Source organism: Seriola dumerili, unplaced genomic scaffold, assembly GCF_002260705.1.
Source record: "Seriola dumerili isolate Sdu_G_001 unplaced genomic scaffold, Sdu_1.0 BDQW01000581.1, whole genome shotgun sequence".
NCBI classification, from domain to species: domain Eukaryota; kingdom Metazoa; phylum Chordata; class Actinopteri; order Carangiformes; family Carangidae; genus Seriola; species Seriola dumerili.
The window spans coordinates 539,664-562,384 of record NW_019174836.1 but is presented as its reverse complement, the minus strand read 5'-3'; the positions used below and the strand labels follow the sequence as shown (position 1 = coordinate 562,384).

The following is a 22,721-nucleotide window of genomic DNA, read 5'->3' as shown; positions in this document are numbered from 1 at the left end:
GAAATGAGTAAGACAAGGATGACGAAGGTAAAGAGAAAGAAAGGGACAGCAGATGGGATAGTAAAAAACAGAGAATTGTGTGCTTTTTCAAACAACCTTTTTTTTTTCTCTCTTTTTTTTTTTATCATTTTCCTGTAAGAATCACCAGAGTGGCCTTTAAATGAGCTATTACATAAAGGACATTCAGTTTCATGAGCTCAGTGAATAATAACAGAGGAAAGGAAGACACTTTGCACCACTGATCATAACAGCATTTAATTACCAACAATATCTGAGCATGAATGAGAGTGATTATAGAGGTAATAAACTAATTCAGGATGCTAAAAGAAATGCAGTATGTAGGTTACGTTTACAATCAGGCACCAATTTATAGGTACTACAGTCAGTACAAGGAATTCGATCACCCCTACATAAATCGCATGGCTGCGTTTTGCTATAAAAAGTGCTTTACAAGAAGCCATTTGTAAGTTTTGCTATTGCTACATAGCCACGTTAGCATTAACATAAACCACCAGAAACATTGCAACATTACAAGGTATCAAACTTCATTCACACTCGCGAAGACTCTCTCCAGCTAAAAGCAACAGCACTGTCAACTCATGTCTTGTTTCTATTTCTTGTAATTAGCATGCTAACAAGCTAGCCTCACTGTAGCATCCTGTGTGCCCTCAAGAAGTAGCTGCTCAGAGGCCACATTATAACCTCTTGTTTTGTAAACGCAGCAATGGCTGAAGTTCTCGGCAAGTAATCATCATCACCACCGGCTCCCGTTAAGAAACTACGTTCAGCAGCTGAGATATACAAATTGCAGAATTGCATCAAAAATACAGTGCACTCAGAAAGTATTCAGTCCCCTTCAATCTTTTCACATTTTGTTATGTCTTATGCTAAATGCTTGTTATGCCATATGCTAAATAAAAAAAACACTATTTCCCTCATCAATCTACGCTCAATACCCCATTATGATGAAGGGAAAACAGAATTTTAGAAATTATTGCAAATTTATTAAAAAGGAAAAACTGAAATATCACATTGACATAAGCATTCAGACCCATTGCTATGAAACATGAAATTTAGATCAGGTGCCTCCTATTTCAACACCTTGATTGCAGTCCACCTGCGGTCAATGCAATTGATTGGACATGGACTTGGATAACTGATCCTTAGCGGCTGTGGTACAGGACATAGAGTGGGTTGGCCACTAATCGGAAGGTCGAAAGTTGGTTAGATTCCTGGCTCTTCCTGTCTGCATGCCTTAGTGTCCTTGGACAAGATACTGAACCACAAACTGTGTGAATGTGTGCATGTTGTAGCGCTGTATATATGTAGAAAGTAACGTTCTATGAATGTGTGTATGAATGGATGAATGTGGCTTGTAGTGTAAAGCACTTTGAGTGGTTGATGAGACTAGAAAAGCACTATATAAATGCAGTCCATTTCCCATTTGATCTGTGTGAGCTTTCATGTCAAACAGGGTACACCTAAGTCACCATTTTCCACTTAAAGCTCATTTACCTGTGAAACTACTGTATGCAGCAGTGTGGTAACAGATTTTGGGGAGAAATACAATCATTCTTTTTTCTTTTTTTGTTGAAAAATGTTCTAAATGTTCTTTAATGCACACTGAACAGTTCCAGACAAAAAGAATGAACTAGTTGAAGGATAAATTCAGAATTCTGAATCCTCTTAAAGCATACAGCATACAGTATCTATAGAAAACAGACTTCAAGGCCATGCAAACTGTGTGTGTGTGTGTCTATCTGTCTGAAATAGACTGTGTAAAGGATGTCAGTCACAGAAACTTTTCATGCTCCAAGCATGGAGCTCTTGAAAAGAGACTCAATCAGCAGCACTAAAGCCTGCCTCTGCCTCCGCCACCCTACTTTTTGTGTCGACTAATCTCCACTGTAGGATGTAGAGGAGCCATTTGATATTGTCTTCCCCGGTGTTTTTCATTATCACCGCCTTACTGCAGCCTGCCGGTGGCATTACCTCGACATTAGTGGGCTTGACAGGACGAGAATCACCACACAATCCTGTCACAACCTCCCATCTCTGCTGTAACCCCACTCGCATTTCAAAGCCCCTCTGCCTCTTCTTATCTTTCACTTGCTTTCTCTCTGCTTTGAGGTGGATCTGCAGCAGGGTCATGGACAATACTTTTAGGAAAATTACTGAGAGGTTAGGCATTTTGTCGGAATCCAAATTGCATTTAGGCAGAGAGTAGAGTATAAAGAACTTGTCATTGTACACCTGATAGAGACAGACAAGTGCAAAATCTTCATCGGAAGCATTGAAAATACAATGCATAAAGCTATATACTCTTTTCAATATACCATCTCCTTCACAAATATCCCTCTACTCAAATTGTTGAAATTAACATAATTCAACAATTAGAATAATTTGGTTGTCTTAACTTCCTGTAAAAGGTTTTTTTTTTTTTAAACATTATCCTTTTTGTAAAGTTTGTTTTTTGCCTCTGATGTTATTTCTTGGCTGTCAAAACTCACACTGCACAGTTCATTTCATAGCCACAAGCACAAGCAGCAAGGTTTGTTCAACACAGTCATGCTTTGCAAACATGCACAAATTGTTGACAGGCTCGTTCCAATTAATCCATGACTGCTATTGATTCTTGCACCCTCCAGTGGCTGTTGTAACTCACAGTAGCAGATTTTTTTTTCCTTCTGATTTTTAAATGGCCTGTACACGTTCTGCGGCTTCATCATCATCACTTCTAATGAGTAATTGAGAAAACTGTGCTTGTCAGAAGAGCTTCTTGTACTTACACCTCCTGATTTGTTTCAGTCTCTTTCTACAGTTTTAGTTCCATTTGGGGTTTAAAGATTTGCAGTAAGACATCCTGTTCAGTTTTTCATCCCTGAAACATACCACATGTTGTAGAGACAGAGATATTGAGAGGAAATATCTAACACCTCTGGCATCATTTATGGTACCTCACTTCCCTCAGACAACAGTGGATCTTATTGTTATTCAGCCTTAACTGGAGGTCCCCACCTCCCTATAGAATCTACATGGTTACCATTAGCTTGATGTACTTGCAAATTCATTGTTTACACTCTGTTGTTGCCCCAGTTCTCACCTGAGCACATCTTTAGCCACACTAGCAGCACAGCTCTATGGATGAAAATGTGGGTCGATCAGTCCACCACTTTGGTCTTAATTAAAATATCAAAATTATTGGATGGATTGTCATGAAACTTCCCACAAGCACTCATGGTCCACAGTGGACGATTCCTACTGACATTGGTTATCCCCAGACTTTCTATTAGCATGTTAATACACTAAGCTAGGATGGTACACATTGTAAACAATATACTGTACCTGCATGTTAGGATGCTGATGTTTCAGCATTTCGCCAAAGTCGCTAATGTGGCTAAGTTCAGCTTCAGAGAGTGGCTAGCATGGCTACAGACTTTTCATCTTCTTTCAATATCCAAAGTTGTACCTTGATCCAAACACAGAATCACAAATTTTCAAGTTTTCATCTTGGACATTGTGACAGCAGGCATCCTCATCTAGTGGCTGTGAATTGTGTCAGACAATGTAACAGAAACTAGGAGCAGAGCCAAAAACAAACAAAAAATAAGCTAAAATAGCACAGCCATCTGCAGAGATGCAGCTGCTGAATTTGCAGACAGCCTTGAAGTCTTGGTACGCTGATGAAGATGAGCCACAAAATCAAGCTTTAGTAAAGATGGAAGTATATCAGATATGTGCTTATGCCCCTGTGGCTCTAATAAAAAGTTGCAAAGAATTTTTGAGAATTGATGACTGGACTGAAATGAGCATGATGCCAAAGCTCCTGCAGCTGAGGGGAGCATGAACTAAGACAAGCTGTTACTAAAAGACTTGAGCCTCTGAAAGCTGCAGCTATAAATGTAAAGAAAATGATGAGGCAGTGTCTTATAGTTCTGACATAAAACTCATCTTGCTTAAAAGCAATACCTCACGCCAGCAGAACATTTTTACCTTTCAGCACACAAACCTTCGCAGCAGTTCCAACATCTCCCGCTCTGGGGATCCACAGTCAACACCAGCATTCAGAGTTTCTCCCCTGCTCTTGGTATTGATATTTGCTAACAGCCAAAATTACTTTTTGGAAAGAATCATCAGGGATGTTATATAAAATAATAACTCCTGGATCAACTTTACCTTGTGTTTCATTACATTTCAAAATGAAAGTAAGAAAATACCTGGTTGCTTTTTTTCTGTGGTCAATCGCTAGTCACTGAAACGGACTGAAATAGAGTCAGTTTCAGAGGTTACACTTCATGATCACCTACCATCTAGCAGATTTCAAAAGGTATATTATACGAGGTAAAAAAAGAACTTCATGGAAAATATCTTGCTTTTACAGAAGTGAGCTGCAACATAATACAGATACTGACATGCAGAGAGGCTACCAGGTTAACAGTTCAATTCCCACTTATTCCACCCATACAACCATTCATGCACTGATAGAGCTGCAAAGCATGAAAGATAAAAGCACTGACAAAACGATGCATCTCATGCTCTATTAACATCATGCCCACTACACACTAATTGCCTTTTCACACAAGTCTACATCAGGATGACAGTCATCTGGAGAGGAGTTAATCACATTAAATGCCCAGCTCCTGGATATCATGTGCCTCTGACAATAACTGTAAACAACATGCTTTTCTGTGTCTTACAGATATGTTTTCAGTGCTTTCAACAGGAATATGTATTAAGCATTTACAGAAAGTAAAATTAGGTGTTTCATTTTCTTCTCTTTCTTTTTTTGTCAAAACACTGAAGTGGAGAAGTGTATTTTCAGAGAGCATGCTGATTTTATTCTTCAGTTGAGGACCCTTTGCCTGTGGTGGTGAGTTGACCTTATCAGAGGAAACCACACAAATGATTGCGTGTGCATGTGTGTGTGTGTGTGTGTGCATGTGAGCATGAGAACAAGAATACAATACAATGAATTTTCCCCTCAATCAAGGTTGTGATTATTGTTTTTGTGTATTAATCACCATATTATTTATTATTGGACACTATTGCTTTGTTATTGTATATAATTTACCATATGTGACCAATCTATTGATGGATATGCTTTCAGTAAAATATCATGCCAATAAAGCCCCAAAAAATAGGGTGGGCAGCACTAGACATCTTTTAAAAGGAGTCAGATGCCCATTTGATCATCTCTGTGTTTTACAAACATACATTTCTTGAGGGACACTTCCACCTAGAGGTCATCTGCAGGAAAGACATCTAGTTTCATTTTAGTTCAAGCTTGTTAGTAGCAACATTACAAACATGTGGCTGAGACTAAATACTGTGGAAGCTTATGAGTCCATATCCTCTTTTAAATCTCTTCTTCAAGGTTATTTTGATTTAACTTTTTTTACTTTCTTTCTTTCTTGTAGATTTTACCTCAAATGTGTCCTCTTCTTTCATCTTTGTTTTAGCTTTTTAATTCTCATACACAGTTGTGTAGTTGTTACTTATGGTTTCCCTATTTGACTTTGTTTCATATTGGATTTTCTATTTGTTTATTTTTGTTTTCTGCCTTGAGTGAAACACTATGAAACCTAGGTTTTAAAAAGATCTCTATGAATAAAAATTATCATGTTAATTTATTTATTGAAATCATAATTTTTCAGCTACATACCTGCTCTATCCAGTTACAGAGACCTACTTGCATGTATTTTGAATATACACACCTATACGAACACTGTGGTTACTGGCATCTGCTACTCTGAGGTGTCTTTTTTTTTTTTAGACCTTTTTAATTTATTACATCACTCTACAACACCATCATCCTGTTATTTTCAGTATCAAGCTGGAAAAAGAGGAACCAGTGGAAACAGAGGACAAAACTCCTCCTTGAACAATGTACAAGCCTTCAGAAAGGCAATTCAAAATATGAGAAACAGACTTTTTGAAAGATAGAATTGAATTTTAGTGTGACACCTGGCTGGCACCTGTGAATAGTTATTCTATTTAAAAAAAAAAGTGTATATAAGTAGATTGATAGATAGATAGTAGTAAATTTTGACTGATGAATCAAACAGCGAAGAACTGGAAAGGTGCTGTTGGCAGATTTGGGGTTGGTCGTGACACTCTCATGCTAAGTAGGAAAGAGTCACAAAAACAAAGCAAACACACTCAACACAGCTCACCCAAAACATACAGCTGAACCAAACACACCTCTTCCCTCTACTGTTTCCTCTTCAGGGAGGTCAAAGATCAGTCAGACAAAGTTGGCATGACTGCAGTGTCATGCTGAAGAACAGCCTCAGCGGGTCAAATGCAGCAGGGAACTGGCCTCTGGACCTCCAGATGGAGGATAGTCTCTCTCACCATGATGATATGTGCAGACCTGTTTTTTGCTGTCAGTACGATCATCACTGCCACTAGATGTCGTACTACAACACCAGCATCTCGGACCAAAACAAATGCCACAACTCCAACCTCTGTTTGGACCTCGTCCCCTCCCTTCATGTTCTCAGTCAGCAAGGTGTTGAATGAAATGAATTATTTCAGTTTAGAGCTACAAAGCTACATTCTCAGCAGTTACCTCTACCATTGATTTCCAATGTAAAATTGTACTAACTGTGATCCTAAACAAATTCAAACAAAATAGACTTCTTAACAACAATTCATTTTGTAGGTCTCTTCCCTCCTTATGATTTTCTCATAATTTTTCAGATATTTCCGAAAAAAAAAAAAAAAAAAAAACCTAATTTGGTACTCATTATTAGAGGAATATGCAATGGAAGACCTGCTCTATTTAAACCCAAGTAAATCTTCATTTATAGTTCAGTTAACCAATTAATGGTAACTTGAATTACATGCTTACCTGTAGACAAACAAACATTTATGTTCAGCTAACCTGCTGTGCGCTGACTAAAAGACTCACTAGGTTACATAAGAAACTAATTTGATTAATTAACTAATTTAACGCTGTCTCTGTTTTAGTCCCTGTAAATACTGCAAAATTACAGTGTCGTTTTCCAGAAAAAACTCTCGAAAAGCGAAAAGTTCCGTAAACAATCGCCTTTGCCGCTAGATGTTGCACTAGACCACCAGGATCTCAGAGCCAAAACAAATGCTTCTTCAGCCACATCTCCGGCCTCCTTTCCTGTTCTCAGCAAGGGGTTACTAAGCACAGTGAAAGCGGCCACTAACCACACAACAAGAAGCACAACTGAATAAAGTCACACTGTGTACAAGAGAGCCAACACAAAAAAAAACAATCCAGCCACAACCATTAGCCCACGCTAGCAGTGCCGTGATATACTCCCAGGCAATGCTGACAGTTAGCCAGCTAGCGATAGCAACATTTGCCAAACACATTCGTAATATGGATAACAGCAAGTCAGCTACTAATGAAGACAGACATGTAGCATTACCTATCAAGTAACTTACACATTGAGGGGAAGAAAATCCAGTTTCAAGCTGGGGCTCTTTAGCTGTCTCTCCATCTCAATAAAGCTCCACTGACGGACCGGGAAAAGAATTTAGCCTGGCCTTATCTGCAGGGACCGTGGTAGCAGGAATGACACTGATTGAGCCGGTAAAAACGTGTTGTTTTAAGGGTCCACCAGGACTGGGATTTGAGCCGGTATTCCCCATGGCCAGTCCGCCTGTGGTCACAGGCCTACTTATACGAAAATGTGGTTTCATCAGTGGAGGAAGTTCTGGATGTTGACTCCCACCTGAACTTTCACCTCAACAGGCTGCACTGTGCCATCTCACCTGTGGGCGGTCCCTGTGTTTATAGATATGGGCGGGGCCAACCGTTTAACAGGACTGGCATGCACTAACAGGCACACTTACATGCACTTACATGCACTAACATGCGCGCCCTACCATAGCAGCTGCCAGAACAGAGAAACTTAGATTACAAAACAGGTGAAGGGGGGTGTGACTTACTTCTCTGCTCAGGATGACTACACTATATCTTTACATAGACAATACTTGTTTGCTGCTGTAGTTTCTTGTTTACAGAACCTTTATATTCACAGGCAAAAGACTAACTGTGCTTCTTAAGTAGTTGTACATCATATTGACTCAAGTAATGGAGTTGTTTACTTTGTCCACCTCTGTTTATCACTGCTGTCTCTTCTTATGAGTGAAGAGTTTTCACTTTTACATTATTTGATCGTTTTAAAATTACAAACTGTGGTCAGCTGGAAAAAAAAGCACTCAAGACAAAGAAATGACACTGAAAAATTTAAGAATTTCCAAGTTAGATTTACTGGAATGTAAATACATTTTTAACAAGTAACAAGAATTACCTACAGTATGTATATCAAAGCACTGTTAGTCAATAAATCCATTTAAATAGTAATTCTATGAAACACAGGAGTAATTAACACATTACTGGGAACAGCAGTGGTTAAAGCTTATTAGGAACTATGAATGAGTGTTATAAAACAGGTGTCTAAAGACGCACCTTCCAGATCCAACATGGATCTCAACTAGAAGTAAACTTTTTTAAACTGCACCAAAGTAATGACATGCCACTGTGTGACATTAGGCCTGTTTTATTGGTGCTCTTTGAGGAATTCTTTCATATAGGCAGCCAGGGCTTCAGTGTCCTCCAGTGTGACAGCGTTGTACAGAGATGCACGAATTCCCCCAACTGACCTGCAGAGGGAGACAAATTGTCTTTATTTGAGATCTTCAAATGCAGAGGCAGCTCTGTAACAGGGCCGTTACAAGAAAAAAAAATCCATTATGCATCTAGATGCTGGTGTTACCGTCTAACTTTACATAACCTTACATGTGAAAAACTTCAGGACCCAGTATTCTCTCTAGTAACCCATTAATGGAACAACAGGGAGATGGCACAAACTAACCTGTGTCCTTTCAGTGATATCATTCCACGTTTAGATGCTCCGTCCAGAAACTCCTTTTCCAAGGCGTCATCTCCCTCTTTCTTCCCCACGCGAAATGTTACATTCATGCGGCTTCGACAACCCTGATCTACAGGACACCTGGACAGGTGGACACAGCAGTAAGAAGTTCCAATTTTAATTTTTCACTGCAGTATTTGAAATCACTTTCTTCGCTACAGACAGTAACAGTGTGCAGTTGTAAGGGGTGTGTAGATAGCACCACAATTTCTTGTGTGTGTATTGCTGTAGTTACAGAAGATGAGGTGAAGCATATCTAAATGAAGTGCATGTGTGATTTGCACTGGCTCTTTTTGTGATGTTCATCTTGATTTTAGCTGAACAGTGACCATTTGTTTTTAAATATGCTGACCTGTAGCCCTCTATCAAAGCTTGACATTTAGTCAAGATTAAGAGTAGTAACTCATGATTGAAGTATAAATAGTAATTCATCATCAGTCTGAGGTTTATGATACAAGATCTTAAAATCTGTGATCTAATGTCCAATGTCGTTTTTCTTGTTAGATCTTGGAGCTCAGTTTTATGCTTTTGAATTCTTCATTAGACCTTTTGTGAACCAGCTGGAGAGTTAGACCATCATCCAGCCGGGAAAGCATTACAGTATTTCATGATTTTTCAGGTAGATTACGGTTTTAAAGCTCATCATTATAAATAAAGAGTGCACCTGGACTGCCACTGATGGTTCAGTGTCAAACATTCGTAGAAAGTTTTGACCTTCACTAAATTTCCTATTTTAAAGTGTTTTGATACTCACGAATAGAAACCATTAGAAGCATTGATGATGTCATAAATCATGGAGGATTTCTGCTTGTTGAGCGTTTCCATGGCAGCGCTGCCGCCGTTGTTCTTAATCCACTCCAGCACCAGACCCATGATGTAGATACTGGACCAACAAAATGAAAGAGTCACACAAAAAACGAGTGTTTCTACTGCTTGTGTTTCTCCTTCTCACATTAAAATGAAATCATAGAATTTATATAATAATAAGATGATGATGAAATATTTTTAAATATCCTTGAATTATTAGTTTGATATTTCGGGAAATATGCTTATTCACTTTGTTGCTGAGAGTTAGCCTTTAACATACTCTATAAGGTTATAGCCAGCAGCTAGTTAGCATAGCTTAGCAATAAAAACGGGGAAGAGTTAAAAGTTAAATCTCACTGTTACAACAAAAATAAAATCAAAAGGTGTACAGAGGTGAGTCTGTACCTGAAACATGGCGGTGTGTTGTAGAGGGAGTTATTCTCTGCCTGCACCTTGTAGTCCAGGACAATGGGACACTCTTTCAGAGCGTGGCCTAACAAGTCCTCTCGCACAATGACCACAGTTACCCCGGCACAGCCCACGTTCTTCTGAGCTCCGGCGAAAATCAGCCCAAACTACACAATGGAAGTGGACACATTATACTTTAAATACGGTGTGGTTGTAACCACGCTATCAACTCGTGGAGCGAAAACTGTTGAACTGTTATTTGGCTATTTCAGGACATCTCTGACTCAGACTTGGCTAAATTGCATTCAGTCTAAGCTGTATGCACTTTGTCAGGCTCAGCTGTACATAGGCTCAACTGATGCTTAGGAGCTAAATGATCATAGGAACAGCTATTTGATATTAATATGCTGAAGTTTAGCATCTTAGCATGCTAAGAACACTACTATCATGTCTTCATTTGTCTTATTCTTTTATTTTTATATGATTTTTCTCTTATTTTGTCTTTCTATAACTAACCTTGCTTTTTCTTATATAACTTGAACTAACTTAAAATTAGTGTGCATCTTGTTTTGACTTTTACATGGGAGCCGTTGTTGCCAAATCAAATTCCCCCTATAATTAAGAGATTATAAAGTAAAAAATCGAAATATTTTTTTCAGTATCATTGTCCTCACCTTCGACACATCCACAGGTCGGGACAGGAAGTTGGAGGACATGTCACTGACGAGGACCACCCCGTTTGTTTCAGGTGTGAAGTTGTATTCCACGCCGTGGACTGTCTCGTTGCAGCAGTAGTACACGTAGGAGGCTGAGGGGTTCAGGGTCCAGCTGCTGGAGTCAGGGATTTCTGGAGACAGCATCAACAGGACACACTAAAACAACTAGACTGAACAGTCTAAATATGAACATGCTCACAATGGCAATGTTTAAATGCTACACAACAGTTATAATGCTTACCATGTTCACCATATGAGTTTAGCGTCTTAGCATGCTTTTGCTAATGAGCAATTAACATTAAGTACAGCTGAGACTGGATTCCTCCTCTGGCCAACATATATACGTGTACCAAATTTCAATCCATCAAATAGTTATTGAGCCACTTAACTAAAAACACAAATGTCAACCTGCTGGTGGTGCTAGGATAAGGCAAAACATCCTGTGGAAACCAAGAATTAGACATTCATGTTAATCCAACCAACACTTGTTGACATATTTCAATCTGGACCAAAGTGGTGGACTAATACTGTGATCATCAGAGCCACGCTGCTAAAAACTGCATCATGGTCTTGCATTACTTGACTGTAATATCCATGTCACCCTGAATGCTTTTGCAAATACACCTAACACACCCGGCCTCAATCCAGTTTATTTGGTTATTTTTAAATCTAGTCCTTTAAACCACACTAGTGTAACAAGAAAATTCACTCTGTCCGAATCTTTTTGTCCATTTGGTGAAGTAATCTCTTTAGTATAAACCACTGTCTCCAAACATTAGGATGAACAAGAAAGCCCACTGAAAATCCCAGTCAGACACAACCATGTGGAAAAGGCTGCTCGCATACCAGAGTCTTTGGTAGTCGGCTCTTTTTGTTCGTTACGTAACAGCCTGGACACACAGCCAGAGTTTGCAGAGGGGCTGTCCTAATGCAGCATGAATGACAATGGCCAACTCATAAGAGCTGAAACTGCTTTTTGATGCAGTGATAGCTATTATGTTGCACTTAAAAACAAAAGGAGAAATAAGAAGAATAGAAATTCCTTGTGTCATCCAAGAAATTCCTTGAGTTACAAAAACCTAACTTAATCTGCTAATACATGTGCCCACAAAAATTATAGTGGTGGCAGTTATTGATGATTTTCTTTCTAATCTTTATTAGAACAGACCAAAAAGACCACCCCACCATGCACACAGACTTACTTGTGTAACTATCCAGCTTCGGGTGGACAATGTTGATTTTGCCATATTTCTCTGCTTCTTTTGCCGCTTTTGACGACCACGTGCCAGTCACCAGGTAATCAGCGCACTTGTCCTCTTTGAGGCCAATCAGGTTGAGAGGAACGGCGCTGAACTGTCCAGAGCCGCCACCTTGCAGAAACATCACCTTATAGTTGTCTGGGATATTTCTGTGAAGACAAAGGTCACTGTGTTAAACACCACACACAGAGCAGACATCACCACGTGCAGAAGGAAAGATTAATGGATTCATGCTGATGCAGATGGCAAAATAACAATAGCAGACACAATATCAATACCTGATCCACATGGTTGAGCATTCTGGTGAAAAGTAAATATTAGCGTAAAAGCCAAGATTAATAACATTTAGTAAAAAATAGATTAAAATAGAAGGGATGGTGTCTGTTTCTTTAAGAATAACCTAGAAAAAAAAAAAAAAAAAAAACACCCGAATATCTGGTTCAACCAGTTTGTGTGTCATCAACATTCTCTTGCATAAAACCACTACCAGTTTCCCAATCAATACAGAGGGGATTTATAAAACTCAGTCCGTCTATTTTGACGGACTGAGTTTTGATGAATGTTTATTTATAGCTGACTTTTTAGAATTAAATAAATGATTTTAATAATAAAATATTAGATGATATAATATAATATAATAATAGTACATACATTTTGTTTTTAGCTTGCTAATTTCTTTGTGATTATTCATCACATTTCGCATAAGTAAATGTGTTTTGGTTATTCAACTTTTGAATTGCAAACCTTAAGGTCGATGTGATATTTTATTACTATGCTATGTTGTTTACTTGTCAGTCAGTCAGATGGATGGATTGGGAAATTCTTGAACGTTGAATGTCGTCCTGTCTGTCCTGCACTATGGCATTAAGTTCTCTCAGCACTTTTATGAGTTGATAGAGGAGTATCTTTTCCACCTAACTACATGAGCTTGTGTTTAATCAAGACAGCATTAAATCCAAATCCTTAAGAATAAAAAGTACCAGAATTCATAAAATATGTAAAACACACTGTAAAATCACAATCTTCTTTGACAGACTGTAGAAAGTGTATCGCAAAGTTCAACTCTTACTAATGAATCTTAACCACATGGAGAAACACACCTAGTTAGCTGACAAACCCTAAATCTATTTGGCATTAAGCCTTCAATAATATGACATGTATGTACAAGAGAGGCGGAGGAGAAACTAATAAGCTGTATTAATGTATTACCAATATAATGATGATGTATTACCAACATATTGTGGATATAGTAAGCTGAAGTTGTAAGAGAATATGAATGAAAGTTTTGAAGTGTTATGGGGCTGTAGGACAACATGAGGAGAGAAGGATACAGAGCAACAAAAACCACTTACAACAACTCTCGCAGGAGACTCTCTGTTTTGTTGAGGATTTTGTTGAAGTCTGATGATCGGTGACTCATTTCTGGTTTGAACAAAATCAAGAACATTTGAGTTTCATCTCACAGTCATTTGGAATTTATTGATTACATTTTGGTCATTTAACACTGGCACTCATCTATAGCACAAACTCCATAGAGTCAGGAAGCAGGGGTCAGGCACAAGGGCAGATAATACATTACACTGCATTATACTGACAGGTGTTTCTATTATAATTAATACAGTTCAACAGTATCAGAAACTACTGAACATTATAACCTTAATGAAGGGAGGATTTATTACAGGACTGTTGTATTAGACAGCATTAGTTTTAGCTGGGTGTACCTAACGAAATGGCAAATGAATGTGTGTATTTATATGAAAAATACAATAGTTTTGTTTCATAAGTATTCAAATTCAACTTATTCTACTCACCAAGAACACTAATGCCAACACCACTGTAATTGAGGAGCTCCTTCTGTGCTTGTAGCAGCACCTGCAACAGGTCACATTATAATATCACATCAGTCACATAGTCACATGTTAAATCAGTCAAGTCCAAAACTGAGAGGCAAACTACAGGAGCTGATGTGTTCAGTCTTTGTCAGTATCCATGATGTGGTGTAATTAAAATGTTTGCATTAAACTGTATTGCCATTTGTAACAATAATTTTCATTATTGATTAATCTGCAGCTTATTTTCATAATTAATCATTTGGTCTGTAAAAATTAGAAAATAATAAGAAAGAAAAAAAAAATCACAATTTCTCACAATCCCAACTTTTTGAAACCTAATGTGAAGTCCTCATATCAAATTGCTTTTATCTGGGTGCCTGTTTTACAACATTTGTCTGTCCAATTACGGTTAGATTCCATGTTTGCACTTGCAAGTTGCACAATAAAGTTGAATCTAATCTAGTTTGGTGAGTAAGAGTTGTTATTTACTCCTCTCTGTTTTCCTGCCATCTAGAGGCTGACTCTGCTGCTGCCAGTGAGGCACAAAGGAGCAGGTTTCCACATGAATGACGGAGGCTGATGCAACTCAACGCTTGATTTTCAGTCTGTTTGAGCTGCCGACAAACGCCAAGCGTCAGCGGCAGTGAGACCTTCTCAAATGGCTGCACGCCAGTGTCTGTCTTAAAGAAGAGACAATCTGACCAATAGATGAACAGTTAACACAAGCATGCTTAGTTTTTAACATTATTTAATATTTCATCATCCACATTATAGACAGCAAGACTCGAAATGAGAGCCTGAAGCGTGCATCTGCAAAAAAAACCAAAAAAAAAAACAGCCTGGCATCATAGTGAATCAAAACCTCTACGTTTACGTGACATTTCTCTTTGCACTGCTTTACACTTAGCTCGTCTTTTACAGCTTCTTTCTCAATATCACTAACGTCACACGAACAAAAACAAGGACCTGAACTTACGGACTGGGGGAGTTTTGCAGGTCCAGCGCCAAAGTTAATGGTTTGTTTCTGCTCCATGATGTAAACGGTTTCCTGTTTTCAGCCGGTGGATGTTGCCTCTGGTTGATTCAGCGGATTGAATGATTTTCCCGTCTGCCTCAACTCAACTTCGGCTGCTCTCCTCCTGCACTGGTCGGTGTGGATGCCAATTACTTCGCCTTGTGAAATGTTGCCTTCAGGCGCTGCTCGTAAACGCGTAAACTCGACTAACAAGATGAGGTAAATTGTGAGTAATGTGCGCATTATGTAGTGCAGCGGTTAGTTGATTAATCGATTAGTCGTTAAAAAAAAAATCAATTTTGATTTGAGTCATTTTTCATGCAGAAATGCCATAAAATTTGCGGTTATACATTGTGTTATACATTTTGTATATTAGCAGATATTGTGATTTTTGGGGGGTTGATTTTTTATCACATCAGCAAACTCTGGACTACAATTTTGCAAAAAAAGAAAAAAAAAGGGAGGACAATGGATTTTGTCCCCCATCAATTACACTGAAGGTGCACCATGAAGGGATCTCTTAACATCCGGTAGAAACAGAAGAAATGATTACAGCAAGAAAACCCCTTACATTAGGCAGCTGCTTCATGTGCACTTTGTGGACAAACCAATATTTTCCTCATCACCTGAAGGCAGCACAAGCTTCCAAAAGCTCAGCCAGGCATTCCATTGGCTGGTCTGTTTGATACATGGCTGTCATTGGTGAATATCGATTTATATGTGTGATTGGCTCCATTGACACGCCATCAACATGTGAGTGAGGCAGGAAATCAGACAGATGGAAAACTTCAGTACAAAACAGGGTTCATTTCAACAATTAATATCATATTGAACAATGTAGTATCATGACAGACTGTTCAATGAACTGCAACCCATCAGTTGCTGTATTAAAATAACTTTACAGCCAATTAAATCACCTGCACTGAAGGGATGAAACCCTGCAGCAAATAGCTATTATATGACTGAGTTTGTTTCTTTATAGTTCCCCATTGTGTAAAATGAGCTAATACACAGTAGCGGTAACCTTTGGCTGCTCTGTCACAATTTCACGTTTTCAATCACCAATAAAGCAATGGGCCCTGCAGCAATTTGGACAGGTCAGCATATAGTCTTAATGTCTGATACAGGCTGTGTGTTTAGGTATGGAGGAGAGAAAGGATTTGTGGGTAAGAATGGGGGCTCTCAGAGGACTCCATGTTGTGCCTATCCGTGCCTGTGCATCTAACAAACACAGATTATTTCAGAGGGAAATGAAATCCAGGAAAAACTGTTGAACCTGCAGCCACCACTGAACTCAACAAAACAACACAGAAAAGGAGAAATACACACCCAACATTATTTATTTTATGATTGACTTTTATGAAAAAAAATTATTCCATATATATTGTAATGTGTAAATACAACACTGCCTCCTATTATGCACGTTAACATTATGTGTATAGGCTGGCTGACATCTACACAAGTACAGATTACCTGTGCGTAGACTAACAGACAAAGAAGCATGTTTGTGGCTTTCAAAGAACATGGACTGTATCCTACTCTTGTGCATGATTTTTCCACATGCACAAGAAGACAGATAAGCACTATATGAGCCTGAATAAATGAAGAAAGACAGAAATTGCAATAAACAGTAAAAGGTGTGTGTGCACACACTTTTCCAGCTTTTATAGCTGCTCAACGTCTTGGCAGTGCACACAGGATGCTGTCGCTGAATTTAGTTGAATCTAACCAGAATTGTGTTACTTGAAGAGCTAGTATCTGTAACCATGCTCCACCAGTGGTCCTAAAATAGCATCCAACTTGCTGCTACTCAAAAAACAAAATAGAACCAAATAAAAGAAACAAGAGATAACAGCGAATCTCTGACACACCAACAAAACAGACCAAGCTGATTTTTTTTGGTTCAGACATGTTTAACCCAGAATCTTATTGTAACACTTCTAAATAATTATATTAAATTGAATATTTAATAATTGGGGATAAATGAAGTATCTATCTATCTATCTATCTATCTATCTATCTATCTATCTATCTATCTATCTATCTATCTATCTATCTATCTATCTAAACAAGGATACATTCAGGAACAGTTTTTATTGTTGTGCTGTACAATTTTCTTCACCTCCTTAAGAAACTGTGAAGAAGATAAAACCAGAGCTCAGACATTTTGCCATCCAGTAAACTGACAGTGATCAGTCATCGGTCCAGCTAAGCTGGAAAAATGTGACAAAGATAATTGTGTTTCAGCAGCTCGTGAAGGTCACGAGAGGAGTCTGACTGATTTGCTCTTTTTAAGAGATCACATGGCAGGGATTGCTTGTGTGTGTGCGCGTGTGCGTGTGTGTGTGTGTGTGTGTCTGTGTGTGTGTGTGTGTGTGTGTGTGTGTGTGTGTGTGTTCAAACCTGTCACTTACTGGTGTTCACTTGCTTTCTATATTAAACCTATTAAACCTACATTGTGCCATGATGGTCAAGGCGAAACCATCAGAACACTTTTGTTCAAAATGTAAATTTTTTCTCTGCACGATTTTGTGTGTGTATGTGTGTGTGTGTGTGTGTGTGTGTGTGTGTGTGTGTGTGGGTGTCTATGTATACTTATACCAGGGTGGGCAGACTGCTCTCATCTCCAGAGAAAACTATAAATAAACAATGAGTGTCCAAATGCCCAATGTGGCCTTTAGGACCCAGATGAAAGAAAGTGCATCTCTGCTTCTCCTTTGGGTGTCTGCCGATCCATTTCCCCCCCTTCCTCTGTGTCCATGTTTCCCACCCTGACTCTGCCCCTGGTGCGCCAAAGAAACATGGCGGGGAAGGCGTGCTTGAAGGCCTTTCTGAAGTTGTTGCCCATGAAGGCGTAAACCAGGGGGTTGACAGAGGAGTTGGAGTAAGACATGCAGTGACCCCAGATCTTCAGCTGTGGATGCAAAATAGAGACCGATATTTTTTTCCCATTCTATGTTCCCATTTAAAATTTTTCTTGAAATTCTATCCTTGATGTTACTTAACACAGAAACACAAGACTCTCACAGGTAATGTCACGTTCCTATAGGTTTATGTTAATGTCACCAGTTCAACTTTGTAAATGAGAAATCATGATTTGTCTTTCTTTTTGGCATGGCTGATGGCTCAAAATACTACTACTACTGGTCAGAGGTGCGAATTAAAGCACCAGTTAAGGAAAAACTCTGTATTACTGAATTTGTGAACAAAACACGACGCCATAGTTGCTGAATTAATCAAAATTTTAGTCTAAATTTAAAACTGGATTGCATTCAGCTGCAGATTTGATTGGAAGTTTCTCGCTGAAAATCACCTCGGGAGTTGAAGTTAACTTCTACCTGCTCGTACCTTTTAGACTAGACGTAGACTTTTTATCGATGAACCAGATATTTTCCAATCCTTTTTTTTTTTTTGCACTGATTAGTGAAGGAGACTGAGAGTTTTATAACGATCCAGCAATGAGTCATGTGACATTGTCTGGGACTTCCAGAAACAGAGGTGCCTGAAATAGCTTCTCCCACTTTGCAGCTCTATCGTCTCCTTATTGCCACCTCGTTTATCAAAATTTTTTTCTGTTCTCCCCCCAAAACACAAGCATGTTGCTTTTCTACTGCAATTTATAGTCCTCATACATATAACTTCAAGTTTAGCTGCCAATAACATATATATAATATTTTAACCATGTATGTGGTTTAATTGAATGATCAAATATATTTGAACCCTACATTAAAAAAAAAAAAAGGGCCTAAGCCTAAACTGAGTGTAAATAAAAGCCTTCAGCAGTGAGGCTAATTTAATCAGTCATCATGGAGAGTAGGTCACCTTGTATAGAACGTAACTGCGGAGGCCAAAAGCTTGCAGGAGGATGCAGACCTGGATGGGCCCCCAGCAGATGAGGAACAGGGCCACCATCACCACCACCATCCGGGAGACTCGCGCCCGCACTGCTGTCGCTCGCTCGGCCTGAGCCTGAAGCTGGAGTTAAGGAAGCATTGTGATGTCTTTGTAACCATCAGAAACAAATTCTGTTCTCTGTGGATTTAACATATGAAAAGTTTCACAAAGCCCCATGTCTTTCTCTTACTTGGTAGCTACTGTCGATGGGATTCACGCTGGCTTGGCCCATGCGCTTGAGCATGAAGGCGTAACATGCAGTGATGGTGAGCAAGGGCAGCAGGTAGACGGCCAAGAAGCTGTAGATGATGAAGGCTTTCTGGAGGCGGGCCGAGGGGAAGACCTCGCTGCAGTACGTCTGAGGGCCAAACCAGTATCCTGCCTCCAGACGCTGGTACATGGCCACAGGGGTCGACAGCAGCAAGGAGCCTGGAGAGGACAGGGGAGGTCAGTGTGTTTCCATCTTCAGTTGCAGAAAGAATGGCATGTTTGTTCTGAATATACTGTGTAAATGCGTGCATGGTGTATTTTTTCTTTTTCTTTTTGTGATACCTATCCAGATAGACACAGAGATGGCCAGAGCCATGCGGGGGGTGCGGTGTCGCAGTGACTGCAGAGGATAGACAGTCACGTAGCAGCGGTCCACACTCATCGCTGACAGAGTGATACATGTTGCCTGAGCAGTCACCTTACGCACACACACACACACACACACACACACACACACACACACACACACACACACACACACGTAGATGTGATTCTGTTTGACACACATTTTCAAGTTGGTTTTATGTTTTGTGCTTTGTAGAATCAGATGATGTGATGACAGTTAACAACACAACAACTATTTATTATGATAACATCTTAAAGTGGAATATGTTTTTTTGTGCTGATTATTACATTGAATTTATTGGCAAAAGTTTCAATGAAAACCTTAGTAGCTTGTATTTCATCTAGTGTTAAACAAATGCCTTTTAAGGACACAGATACACAAGTCATTCTTATTATACACACACTATACACAACCTTTTAATTTACCTAACATTTTATATTGGATAATTTAGGGACATTAGTACATCATGTGTTTTTACTACATTTGATATATTATATGTGGTTATGACATTACATGCAATTATTACATTATCAGTGTCTACAAGCTTTTCAGCTATAAAAAATTATTGGACCTAGTTGTTTAGGTGGCTGCACATCTAATACTAGTTATTCTGCAATGTACATAATGCTACAGTGTCTTTAAAAAAAATACTTTTTTTAAATTACAATTACAGTACTACATGCTAACCATTAATATTTTAGTAGTTGCTCTGATGGTTACGAAGTCATTTTTAATGATATTGGTATATGGTATTTGCTTGTTTATGTGTGTGTGTCTCTCACCTGCTGAAGGTAGTTCACTAACCGGCACATAAACTCTCCAAAGATCCAGCTGGGCAGTGGGTACAGTGTGGCAGTGAAGGGCACGCAGCACACCAGAAACAAGATGTCAGTCGTAGCCAGGTTGACTGGAAGAGAAGAAGAACAGTGATTCCTAAAGAGAGAAATGTAATTCAAGATGTGTCAACGCGAGATGCAGTCAAGCGAGCAAAAACACCATACATGTACCAATAATACTGGCTTTGACCTTTCAAAATTCAAAAACTAACCTGTGATCTCACTTTTGGACTTTTTCATTGTGATTTTAAGGGTTTTAATGCAAAAATGTGAATTCACGTTTAATATAAATTACAAGTCACCATCACTGTCTTTGTTGCCCTGTTACTGCTAATTGTGCTTTAGAATTGTTACCTATGTAAAAGTTGGTGACTGTCTTCATCTGCTGGTGTTTGGTGACCACATGGATGACCAGCGAGTTCCCGACCAGGCCGACCAACATGATGAGACCGAAGAAAGTGGGAACCAGCCAGGCATCGGCCAACACCGGCGGACCCCGCCCCTCCAGAGCTGTGGACTCGTTGCATACAAGCCCACAGTCTGGCCCGTGATTGGCTGCTGACTCCAATATCATCTTCACAAGTCAAATCAGGAATATTTCTGTGGTGCAAGTAGAACATTAGTTGAGATTGCAGTGTCTGCTATCTTGTATAATAAATGTATTTAAAAAAAACAATGACCACACTGAAGTACAAATAAAAGGTTTTAAAAATAGGAATTACAACACACACTGGTGCATTGAAATATGAGCATGATTTATCGTGTTTCTTAACACCTGCTAATTTGGATTTATGACATAAAACAAACATGTAAGCATATCAAATAAGCCTTTTGTGTATAATAAACTTCTCCTACCTGCGTTGTGTCTGCAGTGCTCCCCTCTCTGCTGGTCTGTGATGGGCTGTTGCTCTGTTCTCTGCAGCTCTGAGATGAAAGCACTGTTATAGACCACCATAACTGGGGAGGGGAGGAGGTGTTTGGAGGAAACCAGAGTCATTTTGCGTTGTGAGCATTTATGCGAGCGAAAGGGCGAGAGGCTGAGGTAGTAGGAGCTTTTTTACAAAATCTCCATCATCACCTGTAATTACCCAGGACTGGCTGCCCTGTAAAATGATTGCAGCCAGATTTGAATAACGTTATTTCATTTCTTCAGCAGGTTCACACACAGAAACTGTAGTCAGTGTTAGCTTCAGCTTCAACTGCAGCTGAACCTACTCTTGACTCTATCACAATCTAAAGTTATTCCTCCACATTTCATTTTATTAACACTGAGGGTTGATTGACTGCAGAAAACAGGAAACCATAATGAATGGTTAATAACCTGCAAACCAAAATGAACATGAATGCATCATGGAGGCAGCTGGTGGTCGTGGTGACATGACACCTTGATCTCCCGCCACTTCCAGCAAAAACACCTGTCATTACATCCGTCATGACCTACAAAGTTGATGTTTGTTGTTTTTGCAGTTGTTGTTTGACATTTTATCCATTATCAGTCATGTAAGAATCATTTTTATTTTTTTCTTGCTTCAGATGGAATAAATGAAAACTGGTATTTTAGGGGAATTATGCTTGTGTGTGTGTGCAATGAGTAAACACTTGCGTTTTCTAAATGCGTCATTACCAAAGAGAAGGAACTTCCATTTTCTTTATGCAACATAGTTCGACAGTAGAAAATATGTTAATGAACATGCTCTTGACATTATTTTTTGTCATTTTCAACCATACAATTTCTTAAATAAATTTAAGTTATCATGCGTCTAACATTCTCTTGTTTGTTCGTGTCTTTGGAAGTAGAGGTAAAAAAATAATGAATAAGACAATCTGTCTTTGCTGGTTTCAGTTTAATTTGATCTCATCTGCCTTTGACTTTCTTACAGAAATGGAAGTGGTAAAGAGGTGGACTCAGATGAGTTGTGACGAGCACTTTTCACAGGCATTTGATAGTGTCTGGGAACTCCATGTTTCTTTGAGGCACCTAAAAACAGCTTCCTCTGTAGGTCTGTCAAGTTCTCAAAGAACCATTGGTTGGTCGGCCCTGGATAAGGATCAGGCATTAAACAATCAGATCCAGTATTATTCTAATAATTGGTATGACTATCTATCAGTATTATTATCATGATAAATCTATTGATCCCTGAGCAAATTTAGTCATTTTCCATGTTGGAATGTTCATTATAAAGTCTCATAAAACAATAGTATCTACATTGGCGGAAGAACAGTTATGGCCTCTCAAGCCTTAAGCAGGACACTTAAAGAGTGTGTTTCAGCCTACGTGTGTGGCAGGACAACAATGAAGGATGTACATGATTTTGTGACTATAACAGCCCAAGTAACTGACCAGTTTGAGGAGACATTTTGAGTGGCATCCACTGTGGTTCACAGGAGAGCTGTTTGGTCCAAGCCTGCACACCCAGGATGTG

At 39.1% G+C, this 22,721-nt stretch overlaps 2 protein-coding genes across 2 annotated transcripts; both read right to left on the bottom strand.

The window, feature by feature from the left end:
- Nucleotides 1–8,245: 8,245 nt before the first annotated feature.
- On the bottom strand, nt 8,246–15,095 carry psat1 (phosphoserine aminotransferase 1). The gene is made up of 9 exons (XM_022764804.1): nt 14,914–15,095; nt 13,917–13,977; nt 13,458–13,527; nt 12,049–12,254; nt 10,805–10,977; nt 10,128–10,297; nt 9,670–9,798; nt 8,859–8,996; nt 8,246–8,646 (listed from the first exon to the last, which is right to left on the bottom strand). Exons 1-9 carry the CDS (start codon nt 14,968–14,970, stop codon nt 8,544–8,546), a joined length of 1,107 nt encoding a protein of 368 aa, XP_022620525.1. The 5' UTR covers nt 14,971–15,095; the 3' UTR covers nt 8,246–8,543.
- A 2,534-nt stretch (nt 15,096–17,629) lies between these two features.
- On the bottom strand, nt 17,630–20,872 carry LOC111236156 (G-protein coupled receptor 54-like). Its single transcript, XM_022764799.1, has 6 exons — nt 20,653–20,872; nt 20,245–20,369; nt 19,399–19,534; nt 19,037–19,275; nt 18,775–18,927; nt 17,630–17,866 (listed from the first exon to the last, which is right to left on the bottom strand). The coding sequence occupies exons 1-6, from the start codon at nt 20,870–20,872 to the stop codon at nt 17,630–17,632; spliced, it is 1,110 nt and encodes a 369-aa protein (XP_022620520.1).
- Nucleotides 20,873–22,721: the final 1,849 nt, after the last annotated feature.